This window comes from Mesoplodon mirus (assembly GCF_964341445.2).
Source record: "Mesoplodon mirus genome assembly, chromosome: 2".
NCBI lineage: Eukaryota > Metazoa > Chordata > Mammalia > Artiodactyla > Ziphiidae > Mesoplodon > Mesoplodon mirus.
In genome coordinates this window covers 152,984,482-152,998,160 of record NC_138977.1, presented here as the reverse complement: position 1 = coordinate 152,998,160, position 13,679 = coordinate 152,984,482, and the positions used below count along the sequence as shown (strand labels likewise).

At 35.4% G+C, this 13,679-nt stretch overlaps 1 protein-coding gene across 1 annotated transcript in view; it reads left to right on the top strand.

The window, feature by feature from the left end:
• Window positions 1-10,124, top strand: part of ENPEP (glutamyl aminopeptidase) — a 103,617-nt gene extending 93,493 nt beyond the window's left edge. Inside the window, exons 18-20 of the mRNA XM_082610914.1 lie at window positions 217-357; window positions 8,298-8,376; window positions 9,398-10,124. Coding sequence (XP_082467040.1) covers window positions 217-357; window positions 8,298-8,376; window positions 9,398-9,544 — 367 coding nt within the window. The 3' untranslated portion in view covers window positions 9,545-10,124. The remainder of the gene's footprint in view (window positions 1-216; window positions 358-8,297; window positions 8,377-9,397) is intronic.
• Window positions 10,125-13,679: the final 3,555 nt, after the last annotated feature.

The following is a 13,679-nucleotide window of genomic DNA, read 5'->3' as shown; positions in this document are numbered from 1 at the left end:
TACACTAGTCCTCAAAATTATAGGTTGTTCTTTAAAAAGTTAAATATTTTAGAAAATATTAAATTTTGTTTTATCATTTATCTTACTTAATTGACTGTGTCAATTGGTGACTCAAGAATTGAATTACTGGAATGAAAGAGATGTTCTATTGGAATTTAGCTAAGGGTGAACACTAAAAGTTCATTTTGAATTGTGTTTCTGTTTGGCTTCTCTTAGATATCTGGATTTGCTCAAGGACTCAAATCTTATTAAAACTCAGGATGTGTTTACAGTCATTCGATACATCTCACGTAATAGCTATGGGAAGACTATGGCCTGGAATTGGATACAGCTCAACTGGGAATATCTAGTCAACAGGTGAGATGATCAGATTAATGGTTTATTGTTCTCTTTGTCTGATACCATCTACAAGTTCTTTCTTTTTTCTCTTTTCTGTGCTTTCTCTGACATCTATATGATATCTGAAATGGCATATTATCAGAGGTAAGGATCATGGTATTTTCCTTCCAGGGAAGCAATATACTAGTTAATTTTAAGCATAATTCCTTTTCTGGAAAGTAGTGTTTCCAACTGATCAACAGAATTTTGAAATCTGCAAAGATGACTAAGCATTATTTTTAGTTTGGTTAAAACAAGTTAATTCTGCCTATTGTGCTAGCACCTAGCATAATGTCAGGCACATATTAAGTTCTCAATTAATTTTTAATGAAAACGAAATGATAATTCCTGGATCTGGGTTCCCATTAGAGCCCTACATCTACTGAGTTCATATGGATAACTTTTGCCACCCTTAACCAGATAATTAAGCTTTGGGTATTTTGAAAATTTCTTTTTTTAAAATTTTTACTGGAGTATAGTTGTTTTACAATGTTGTATTAGTTTCTACTGTACAGCAAAGTGAATCAGCTATACATATACATATATCCTCTTTTTTTGGATTTCCTTCCCATTTAGGTCACCACAGCACATTAAGTAGAGTTCCCTGTGCTATACAGTATGTTCTCATTAGTTGTCTATTTTATACATAGCATCAATAGTGTATATATGTCAATCCCAATCTCCCAATTCCTCCCTTCTTAAAAGCAAACTATATTTCCTGGGCAATAGCAGTTTTAAAATAAGTAGCAAGGACAAGAGATGAGCAAATGAGCTAAAGAGATACTTCTTTGACAGAGTATAAAATATAGATTATATGTCCCAAATATGTAAACACTGACCAAAGAACTATACCATCTGTAATCCCCATACCAAGAAATGGCCTCTGTCATCTCCTCCTAATCTCTCCTGTCTTCCCTTCAGCACTGCCTAGTGCATAATGACCACCTTATCAGAAATACTAACTGCAAAGATAACTTTTTATTTCTATACTCTTTTCTACCCTACAATTAACCAGTGTGCCATTATGTTCATTCACATTTCTTATCCTTCTGAGATCCAAATTATATCTCTAGCTCTCAGCAAAGATACCCTACATTGCTTTTGCTTACGTGTGATAAATTTTTGCCTTTTGTATTCTTGCAACTATTGAATGTAACTGCTCATCCATTTCTATGAAGACTGATTGGCATGCTTGTGTATGTGTGTGTGTGTGGTGTGTATATGATGCTCTGTTCATCGTTTATAATTGTTTCAATAAACTATTTGGTTTAGAATTAATAAATCTACCTATTGAGAACATGTTATCTGGAGGTAATAGTTCATATTATGCAAGGTAGTACTTTCCGTTTTGAAAGATATATGCCTAATGACATGTACTGTGTATTTTGTTTTAATCGAAAAGACTACGCAACTTTTTTGGGGGGTACATGCTGTAAGAAACCTATGTAGATGAAGAACAATGCTTACTATTAAATTATTGTGAAAATATAAGTAAATAATATTCTATTTTGCATAATAAAGTGGGCACTTCCTTATTGTTTATTAAACAGAATATTTCTCAAGGCTTATTTGAATTGCTGTCATGCGAGTTATTTCAAATAATGCATATTTCATTTTTAAAAATTAGTTCATTGTTATACCTCTTAAGAATTAAGAAGTAGGAAAAAGAACAGGTGTTACATTGCCATAAAGTCATAAACAGTTGGCCTTAAAATAAATCTATTAGACCTAATGTTGAAATTTTCAGGAAAAACAAATTGATGAACTATTTGCAGTGCTAGTTCCAAAACCCTCTCCCAAGGCTTTTAATATTTCTTCATAGTCTAATGATCTAATTCTCATGACGTATCATTTCAAATAGCCTAAAACATAAAATTATATAATAACCACATGTCAGATACAAAAAAGCCCAATATGACTTATGGTTAGTTTGAAAAAAATATAACTTCCCCATTAAAATTGGATAAGACAAATTAAACAGAAATGAGCCAAGCATTAGTCAAATATTTTCAAACTCTTAAATGTTTTCCAGACTTCAGAATGTGTGGTTTTATTTCCTTTGTTTCTGAACAATTTATTGTCATCTTAAAATAAATAAGCTGTTTTATAAAGCTTTTGTTATGTGATTTTTATGACAGCTGATGGCCACACCACTAATGTCCTTTCCAGTTTGAGACTTAACCACAAAGTTCCAAAGATACTTCAGAAATTATTGTTTGCTTTTGTTTATTCCACTAAACTCTTACATGAAACTATGAAGTTGAATGAACTCAATAAGCCAATATAGTGTGGTGTGATAAAGTTTGATTTTAATTTACGACTATGAATGAAAAATTAAGTCAATGGGACATGACTGAAGTCATTTAAACAGTATCTCATAAACAAGATAATTTAATAAGCACTTAACTAAAAGTTTTAAGTGCATCAAAACCATTTCTTCTGGATAACGTAATAGTACTTACATAAATATTAAATCCAAGAAGATTATTTTTACATAATTATTTTTCAAAATATTTAAGATATAATTAAATCCTTATTTTCATTTTAAAAGTAATCAATATGATAAATATACAGCATATTTCCCCTTAAATGGTACACTTCATATGATGGTTTCTTGGAATGAACATATTTTGTTTTTATATTTCTGATATATATACAGGTAGTTGCAGTTTTTATTCAATCTATTCATTGCTAATTTCTAAATATATTCTTCAATTTTTAGTCACAAAGAACAAAACAGAAGAGGAATATTATAGAAATTATAGAAAGTCACTGGAAAAACTGTTTTCTTACCTGTAATAACAGACTTTCTTTGAATCTGTAAAATATCATTACAGGAACTTAGTGTGATTTCCTTTTTTAAAATCTCAGTTTTCTTATTACAAAATAGGTGTGTATTGTTTTGCACAAAATGCAGATAAGCAAAAATAAGGATACAAAAATCACCCATAATCCCACCACCTAAAAATAACCTCTGTTGTCACACTGCTGTTTTTCCTTGAGTCATTTTTCTATGGTTGTTCATTTATTTACAGAAATGGAATTATATTAGACATATGGTTTTATAACCTGCTTCTTCTTATATTATCCTATATTGTGGATATCTTTTCATGTCTTTAAGTATGCTTCTTCGATGTTATTTTAAATTCTCAGTCATATTTCAATGTGTAGATACATCTTAGTTTACTTAGCCAATCTCCATCTGTTGGATAATAAAATTGTTCCAAACTTTCCACTGTATAAATGATGTATTGATGGCCATCTTTGAAACTGAACCTCTGTTCTCTTTGAACATCCTTGAGAATTTCCTTAGGATACAAATAATAGTAGAAGTAATATTGCTGTGTTAAAGGACGTGTTCATTTTTAGAGTTTCTGATGAATGCTGCAAAACTGTCATCCACAACAAAATTTACTATTAACTTTGCCTATTTTTCCAACCCTTGCCAATACTCAGTGCTGTCATTTAAAAATATTCTTGCTAATTGAGTACATGAACTGATATCTCATTTTAAATTATAATTCTTTCATCCTGTAAATATTGTGGAACATCTACTATGTGCTAGGCACAGTGCTTGGTACTCAAGGTACAACAGTATACAAGGAGAAACAGATCTGGTTCTCTGTTCTCATGGAGCTTAGAGTCTAATAATGAAGATCAATATTAAGTAAAGAATCACACAAATACATGTAGTACAGTTAAAACTGTAATAACTACAAATAGAAGAGGTTCAGGGTTCACTGAAAGAGTGTAATGGGGAAACTGACCAAGTCAAGAGAAGTTGAAGGTTAAGGGGTTTCCTAAGGGAGTAATGATTGAGCTGAATTCTGAAGGAAGGACAGGAGTGAATTATATGAACAGGAGGCAAAGCTTTCCTGGCTGCATGCTACTATCAGAAAAGAGAAAAGATAAGGGCTAAGTTTTTCAGGGTCACATTAAGATTTGGGCTTTTGTTCTAAGAGCAATGATAAGGTCACTACAGGTTTTAAGTAAGAAAGTAAAATGATCAATTTTACTCTGAAAAGAAAGCTCTGGTGGTAAAGTAAAGCACAGACCAGAGCGAATTTGGGGAAAGCAATTACAGAGTTATTGGGGTAGTCCCAGCAAAAGACAGTGAGGGACCGTACTATGGATATAATGGTGAAGATGAAAAGATAAGAACATTTAGAATTTGGCAGATTAGAAATGGGAGGCAAGTGAGGTGACTAGAATAAAATGTCTAGATTTCCAGAAAAGGTTTGCAGAAGAACCATGAGTTCAGATATATCTATCTATCTATATATATATCTATCTGCCTTTTGAGTCTCCTTTGAGATGTTAAAGCGGAGATTGTTTCAAGGAAGTTAGAGTCCCTTGCCAAATGCTGCTTAAGGTTTGAATAAATCAAAGAATAAAAATGCTCATTAAACTTATTGGTAACTCAGAAAGAGTCTTTCAGTGGAGTGGTGGGGGCAAAACTCAAATGGAAGCAAATCAATATATCAGTCAGTAGTAAGACAATGGAGGCAAGAAATGTAGAGAAGCCTCTTGAAAAGTTTGACTATGAATGGGGAGGTGAGAGAAGACATTAAGAGAGCGATGCCAGATCAAGGGAGAGGATTTTCCCTTTTTTTATATGGAAGATATTTTAATATGTTTAATATACTTAAAAGCTGATGAGACAGATCCAGTGAAGAGTGAGAGATTTAATATGTAAGACAGGAAAAGATTTTTTAAAAATTCATGTTTTTGAGAAAGTGAGGGAGAAATAGGAACCAAAGCATGGATGATAGAAGGAAAACAGGTATATTTATATGTTTGTAAGCTAAAAGATGTAGAGGTTACTATATATTTTCTCTGTGAATTAGAAGACAAGATCATCTGAGGAGGAAGGGAAGAGGGAGAGTGTTTGGAGGTTTTAAGAGAGTGAAAACATTTGCAAAAGGCAATTCAAAGAGGAAGAGAATGAGTTGACCAGGATAATGCAGGACTGTCAATGTGAAGGGCCCATTTAAGATTGACAGCCATGAATTTATAGTGAAACAATATGGGGAAAGTTGGGTGACCTCCCTTGACAGAATGTGTCCACGTGGTACAAACAAAGGATATGAGCAGTTAATTTCACCCGAAGCTGGAGTTTTGCCAGACTCAAATTACTGAAATGTAAGACAGCCTAGGGCTTAGGCAAAAATGTTACTGAAAATGGTAGACCATGGAATCTAAACTATATAAGGAAACAAGTGAAAGCAAAGGAAGAGCTGATGATCCAGAAGAAAACAGGGGTAGGGATGGTCAATGGGTCAGAAATCCAGATAAAGTCAAAGAATGGTCATAGTGGAAAGTGAATGGTAAATTATGTCATGGAGCATGCATAAATTAATAATTTTAGAGTCAGAGTACCTATGGATAATCACAAGGTATGATTATGGGAATTGGTGGCTGGAGTAGAGTGGAGAAAATACCATTGAAAATGAGGAGGGGGCTTCCCTGGTGGCGCAGTGGTTGGGAGTCCACCTGCCGATGCAGGGGACACGGGTTCGTGCCCCGGTCCGGGAAGATCCCACATGCCGCGGAGCGGCTAGGCCCGTGAGCCATGGCTGCTGAGCCTGCGCGTCTGGAGCCTGTGCTCTGCAACGGGAGAGGCCACGGCAGTGAGAGGCCCGCGTACCGCAAAAAAAAAAAAAAAAAAAGAAAAGAAAATGAGGAGGTCAAGAAACTAAGGTGCTAAGATGTTATATCTTCATCCATGTGGACCTTGAAATCATGGCCTGAAGTAGAAAGGATGATAGGAGCCAGGTGCCAAAGTGTATCATAAATGAGATGAAGGGGAAGAACCTGAAGGAACAGAGGTTCTTAAAGAGAGAGTGGAGGAATAATGGTTTGGAATCCACAATGGGGAGCATGACCACACCAATTCCCTTTCTGGCCTGGTGCTATGGAGGATGTGGGAAAATAAACATTCTCCAAATAAGTAGTATTCCCTGTAAAGGGGCAGTTCCAGAGGGCCAGGTGGCGGGTTTGAGAGGTTGGGCAGCTCTAGACAGCTAAGTCAGAGGCAAGGAGGTACACACATTATAAGGACAGTGTTGAGCATAGATGACTGAGATTCTTACATTTTGGATAATGGCTGATGACATTAAGTAAAGGGAAACTGCTTGCCTTAGATTTCTAAGAGAAGAAAGATGAAAGACATAATGGATTTAAATTCAACGGTGTCTGTGATAAGAGTGAACACTGGACCTAGTATACTGAAATTGTGGATAATTATTAGAACATTTCATCTGTTTCCATTAGTACATTTTCTCTTTATGTTTCTTTTGAAAACTGCTGATTCATTCCTTTGCTAATTTCATGTTGGCATATTTCTCCCTATTGCCAATCTGTAAGAGTTCTTTTTATAGTGAAAATATTTGCCCTTTTTAAAACAAAATAATAAATTTTTACTTTTAATTTTATGGCAGTTTTTCTTTAGTATAAAATTTTGTAATGTGTATGTGACAAACTTTATTACTTTTTATTTCACGATTTCTGCTTCTGTTATGTGATAAATTTTAAATGTAAAATTTCTCCTAATGTTTGCTTACCTCTTTATATATTGATATATTTCCTTTATCTTTCCCCAACATTCCAACAGTTCAAGGTTTATACATAATTCTTGTGATTATTTTTCTTACACTGTGATTAATTGGGATGAAATTTTTACCTGTATTACAATGATTTGTAATTTGGTCTATAAGGAAATTTCTGATTCTTGCTCTTTAAGAGAGAAAATGCAAAAGAGATAGGAATAGAATATTATCTGTAAAGTGCTATCTTTGCACCCAGCTTCAAGTGTCTTTGCTTAGCAGGCTGATATAGATCATAACCCCAAATATGCAAGCAGCTAATAAAGCTTTTTGAAAGCAGAGTAAATAGCCTATATTCAAATTCCTGTGCCTGCTGGAAGACACATAGAGTATTAGTTAGGATAAAGGTGATAGAGCTATTCTGCTGTAACAGAAACACAGAAATGCAGCAGCTTAAAGGACATAAATAATTATTTCTCACTCAGGTTGGTCTCCTGAAGTGAGCATTCCAAGTTGTTAGGGTAGTCTGACCTTATTCTATCTGTGTGGTTGAAGTTTGGAAGAAGGGGAGGGGAAAAAATAAAAAAGTCCAAGGCAAGCCATTTCCCTTTACTTAAGCAAGGAGGTGGAAGTTGAACATATCACTTCTTTTTTAAAAAAATTAATTATTTATTTATTATTTTGGCTGCATTGGGTCTTCGTTGTTGTGCATGGGCTCTCTCCAGTTGTGGCAAGCAGGGGCTTCTCTTTGTTGTGGTGTGCGGGCTTCTCATTGTGGTGGCTTCTCTTGTTACGGAGCACGGGCTCTAGGCACACAGGCTTCAGTAGTTGTGGCTCGCGGTCTCTACAGCACAGGCTCAGTAGTTGTGGCGCACGGGCTTAGTTGCTCCACAGCATGTGGGATCTTCCCAGACCAGGGCTGGAACCCATGCCCCCTGCATTAGCAGGCGGATTCTTAACCACTGCGCCACCAGGGAAGCCCAGAACATATCACTTTTGTTCATATTCCACTGATGAGAACTGGATCACCTGTCTGCACCTAGCTATGAGGAAGGCTGAGAAATGTCATCTGACTGTGGTTCTCATGTGTGCAGGAATAAAGGAGAACAGATATGGGGAATGTAACAAGCAGTCTACCATCTCTGAGTAAGTGGTGTGGATATGTCTACAAAAAGAAGTGTAGAATTTGCTGAGAATTTCTCCTAAATGGATTTTAAATTACATATGTTTACTTACTGTGTTTTGTACTTTCTGTACTTTGAAAATTACTTTTTAAAAAACTCCCAAAATAAAAAGGATATGTCTGCATTTAGAGAAAATATTTAAAGTTCTGGGCACTTATATACCCTTTTCCTCCCCTAAATTTCTCTTCAGATATACACTCAATGACAGAAACCTTGGCCGGATTGTCACTATAGCAGAGTCTTTCAACACTGAACTACAACTCTGGCAGGTATGAAGATAAATTCCTCTATACTTGTCAAGGAAAGAACAGAATTAATTTTTTTTCTAGGAGAAGTGATATTTTCTCTATTCAGATCCCAGAAGACAAGAAAAAACAAATAATTCTTATATATAATTAAATGTACACCTAGTTTTTTCTAAACTGAAAAAAATTCAAACAACCAAGAAATAAATAAAGTTTAAAAGTTGAGAAACGTGAGGCCTTAGGAGGATTAGAAGGCTCCATGAGACCATTTTGTTTATCAAAGCATGAACAGTATGTCTCCCCTTTCCAGGTAAATGTAATCCTGGGATAAGCTGGTCAAGAATTGATTCCTTTCTGAATTCACAGTTTTGGAATTTCAAAACTAAGCCCAAATCTTTCAGATCTCAAATATCTCAATTCCAAGGGTGTAGGGAATGTTCATTAATGTTGCACAAATAGAGATTGTATGAATTTTCAGTACCTGTGTTAGATATTGGAACGTTACATTCCTCTGTATTAAGAAACAAAATAATCCTTATTTTTATAAATAGCAAATACTACTATGGTGGAGTTTGGGGGAGGATTTTGGAGGGAAGAGGGAAAATGAACCAAGTTTAACAGAGATTTTTTGATGAGCCCTCAATAAATGAACTGAACGTGTATTAAAATACTCCAGACTCCTGGAATGAAAGCCATCATTCCACAGACCAGATTTTCCAGGGAACACCTTGGGGAATGTGCAGAAAATTGAGAAACCTGAAGAAGCAGAAAGAGCATGCCAGCCACCAGTGTGCTGCTCTCCTTCCCCAATACATCAGGGCCTTTTTTGTGTGACATGCTGCCAGGTGTCCAAAAGCCATGGGTAATGATTGCTAATCTGAGAGATGGGCTCAATCTAAATGATGCACCAGAAAATGTATCTCAATGTTATTCAGTGATACTGAATGTCCAGGGAAGAAGAAAATAAATCCAGAGTGTAAAGAAAGTCCTTGAAGAATAATTGGGCTTAAAATTACTTTCTTAATTATTTCCTTCTCTTTTATAGATGGAGAGCTTTTTCAAAAGATATCCAGAAGCTGGAGCAGGAGAAAAACCTAGGGAGCAAGTGCTGGAAACAGTGAAAAACAATATCGAGTGGCTAAAACAAAACAGAGACACCATAAGAGATTGGTTTTTTGATGTGAATGGTTAATGTGTTCAAATATCATATTTTAATTTTGTGACTGTATTGTTTCTCCCGTTAAATATTTGGTGGCCTAATTTACAAGCACTCTGGAGGGAGTCTTATACATAGATACTGCTTTTGCTAAGTACTTAAAATTGTTCCTCTTTGTTTATGAAGATACTAACAGAGTAGTTAATGTACTCAGGGATTTCTTCTAAGTGTACTTCATAGGAGATTCTTTACAAACTGAAGAGAATTTAATAGCCATTTTAATGTCTTTAAATATCATTCTTTGTATCTTAAATCTGTGAAAATAGAACAATTTGGTCTTAGCTTTACATTTTTAGTACCAAAGAAAAACCACTTACTCTTCTCTCTTGATTGATTTTTAAAGTTTAAATACCAGTACTTGAGGGACCAATATTATCATCTTAATCTTTATTTTATTATTCAGAATTACACAGATCTAATATCATTGTATTCACATATGTTTTACTCCTTTAAATCTTATCAAAGTAACCTGGGCTTAAATTTTACTCTAGGATTGCATGAGTTAGCCAAAGAAATGCCCGACTGTTGCCTTTGTTCTCATAAAATCAAAAAAGAACTCTCCTCTCCTTTTTAAAATAAAACTGAATGATTACCTTGACAAAATACATTGTTTTCCAGTGTCACTTTACTCTTGAATAATAATGACTGCAGCATCCCCCAAATAATTTAGCAGGAGGCAAATAAGATTCAAGAACCCAATCTTTTTCATGCTTGGCACTCTGTCATCTTGCTCCATTCCCTACAAAGCTCCTTCAAATAAGCTATGAAATTAAAGGGAAGATAGTGCTTAACTCTACTCCATGGATTTTAGGGGAAAAGGGCTAAATAACTGGAAACAGACTAGGAAAGAGAGAAGGCTGATTATTCCATAAAACTATATGGAATTAGAATTTAGCTTTGACCTAACCTAGCAATCTAAGTGTGAAAATGGGGAAATCCATGGATGTCTCCAACATGACTCTGCATATGTGAGGATATATCTTCTTATATATAACTTTTATGCATAAATCCTTAGATCCTAATCCATACAGAATAGCATTGATCAAATTTATATTCATGACTTGATTAAAGACATCAATTTTGTAAAAGCTGGTGGCAAGAACATGTTTAATATGGCACTTGATGCCTAGCAGATCCACAATACAAGTCCAATAGGCAGAAAAGATGGTAAATTACTATGTTCCAACCTGCTATATCTGGAAATCTAAATTTATTTGGAACCTTCAGAAGTATAAGATAATTTAAGATTGGTTTGGTGATAATTGAAGCAATGGGAACAATCAAAATCTTAGCTTTGACTTTACATAAAAATGTGCCCTAATCAAGGACTCTCAAATTTTGTAACCTTTCCTATCGCTGTCTCTTAATTATCACTTTTCAATCCACATAGCTAAACTGGCAAATTCAAATGTAGACTGGGCGGGGGCGGGGGGGGAGACAAAAAAAGAAGAAATTTTCAGACTAAAACTTTTAAAGTATTTTTTTTTTTTTTTTTTTTTTTTGCGGTACGCGGGCCTCTCACTGTTGTGGCCTCTCCCGTTGCGGAGCACAGGCTCCGGACGCGCAGGCTCAGCGGCCATGGCTCACGGGCCCAGCCTCTCTGCGGCATGTGGGATCTTCCCGGACCAGGGCACGAAGCCGTGTCCCCTGCATCGGCAGGCGGACTCTCAACCACTGCGCCACCAGGGAAGCCCTAAAGTATTATTTTAAATTACTTCAGAAGAAAAAAAACACATTAACATCATAAATCGTCAGGAAAAAAAAAAAGGGTCCCACTATCCTCATGGGGATTAACACCCTAACTTCAAATTGACCGCAATCAAAACCAGCACTTGAAGTCTATGTATTGTATCAAGTGGACAAATAAGGAAGTGGGATCGTTTATCCTTCTGCTTTATGGAATAAATTCTTAAAAGAAAAATATAAATTTGAGGGGGACGGTAAATGAAACAGATTCCAAGTTGCCTACAAGTCATTCTGTTCCATTCCACTTTAAGCACTAAAACTGAGAATGAATTGCTTAGTTCTCTTTAGCCCACGTGAAAAAGAACTGTGCACACTTTGTTATGACACCACTAGCCAATCAGGCCCTTCTCAAACAGTATCTGGTTTTTAGAAGGCTGATGACCAATAGACAGATCTATGCCAAGAACAGTTTGCTACTGTGCTTTCTTGGTTGTGTCATGATTTTTACAGGGAAAAAATTTAGTATGTTGTATCCAAAATTAAACCACAGTAAACCATCAACTTTAAAGAATTAATTGGAAGAAATGATCAGCAAAGTCATGTAGCAAGAAGCAGTGCCAGTAATAATGATTGCCTCCCCCTAGGTAGTTTATCTCTATATTGCCGATCATTGCTGTGCACCCACATAAAGTAGGAGTTTAAATAATAAACTATGAATATAAAAGTGACCAGCAGGGAAGTTCTGGGGAGCAGAGATCTACAGCTGGGTTGAAGACAATGGTACTCCTACGGTTACCCTCCATGTTGGTGAAGTGTTAGTCCAAAAATAGATAAATATAAGGTGGGAACAAAAATCTAGAATGGTAATTCTCAAAGGGGATTAAGAAGCAGGGAACAGAAGGAAGAAAGTAGGATAACCAGTGGAGCTTTCCAAAGCTTTGCTAAATAATAATAACAGTGATAGTAGTAATAATACTAATACTCCTCATAATAGCAAACTCCTTTTTATACCAAGCCCTGTTCTAAACACAAGCACTCCACATACATCAATTTCTATATTTAAACTTTACAAAAACCCCATGAGGTAGGTACTGTAAATATCCCCATTTTACAGATGGAGAAACAGACAGAGAAGAAACAAAACTTGCCCAAGGCCAAAAAATAGTATCTGGCATAAGCCAGAATTTGAACCTAGTCAGTTTATCACCAGAATTTATGTACTTAACCACATATTAAAGTAGAAACATGTGCTTTAAAATTAAAGTGACCTGAGTTTGAATCTCAACTACTTGCCTTTAATCTCTCTATTGTTCAGTTTCCTCATCTATAAAGTGGGGATAAAAATAATCACTACCTCACTGCGTTGTTGTGAGGATTAAATGCAAAAATACGTGTAACGGACGCATGTATGGGAAATGATAATCACTCAACATTAGATGCTATTATTGTTACTATTATGATATCTCCTAGTCCCCATTTAAGACACCCATTTGAAGAATAAAGTTGGGTTCAGGAAAAACCAAACCTAAGCAACTAAAGGCACTAAGGAAAGGCAGTGTGTCAGATTATGTTATTGTTCATTAATAGTCACTGGCCCTCCCTGGAGAGAATTCCATTATCTTACCCCACTGAAGTCTAACATGGGTATGTTGCTTTTGGCTGGTGAATTATGAATGAAAGTGATCTATGTCGATTTCAGGCAGAAATATACAGAGTCAGCACATGTTTTGCCATTTTTCTTCTGCCACCCTACATCCAGCAATGTTGCATATAGAGGCTGCTCTGTTAGCCTGAATTTCAGAATGAAAACAATGAAACCGAAAATTGGTTCTTTGAAAAGAACGACAAAATTGATAAACCTTTAGCTAGGCTGACCAAGAAAAAAGTGAGAAGACTTAAATTTCTGAAATCAGGAATGAAAGAGGAGGCATCACTACCAAATTTACAGAGATAAAAAGAAAGAGAACTCTATGCATAACCATAACCCAACAAATTAGTGTTGTCAACAACTTAGACAAAATGAACAAATTCCTAGAAAAACAAACTATCAAACTGACTCAAGAAGAAATAGAAAATCTGAACAAACCTATAACAACTGAAGAGACTGATTTAGTAATAAAAAAAAAAAAACCTTCCCACAAAGAAAAGCCCAGGACCAGATGCCTTCCTTAATGAATTCTACCAAACATTTAAAGAAAAATTAGCACCAATCCTTCACAAACTTGCAAAAAATAGGAGAGGAGGGAACTTCTCAATTCATTCTATAAGATCACAGATACCACAATTGATACCAAAACTAGGCAATGACATCATAAGGAAAAAAACCCCCAAACTACAGGTCAACATCCCTTTCGAATGTATACACAAAGATCCTCCACAAAATATTAGCAAACTAAATCTAGCAACAAAGAAAAATGATGAAAGA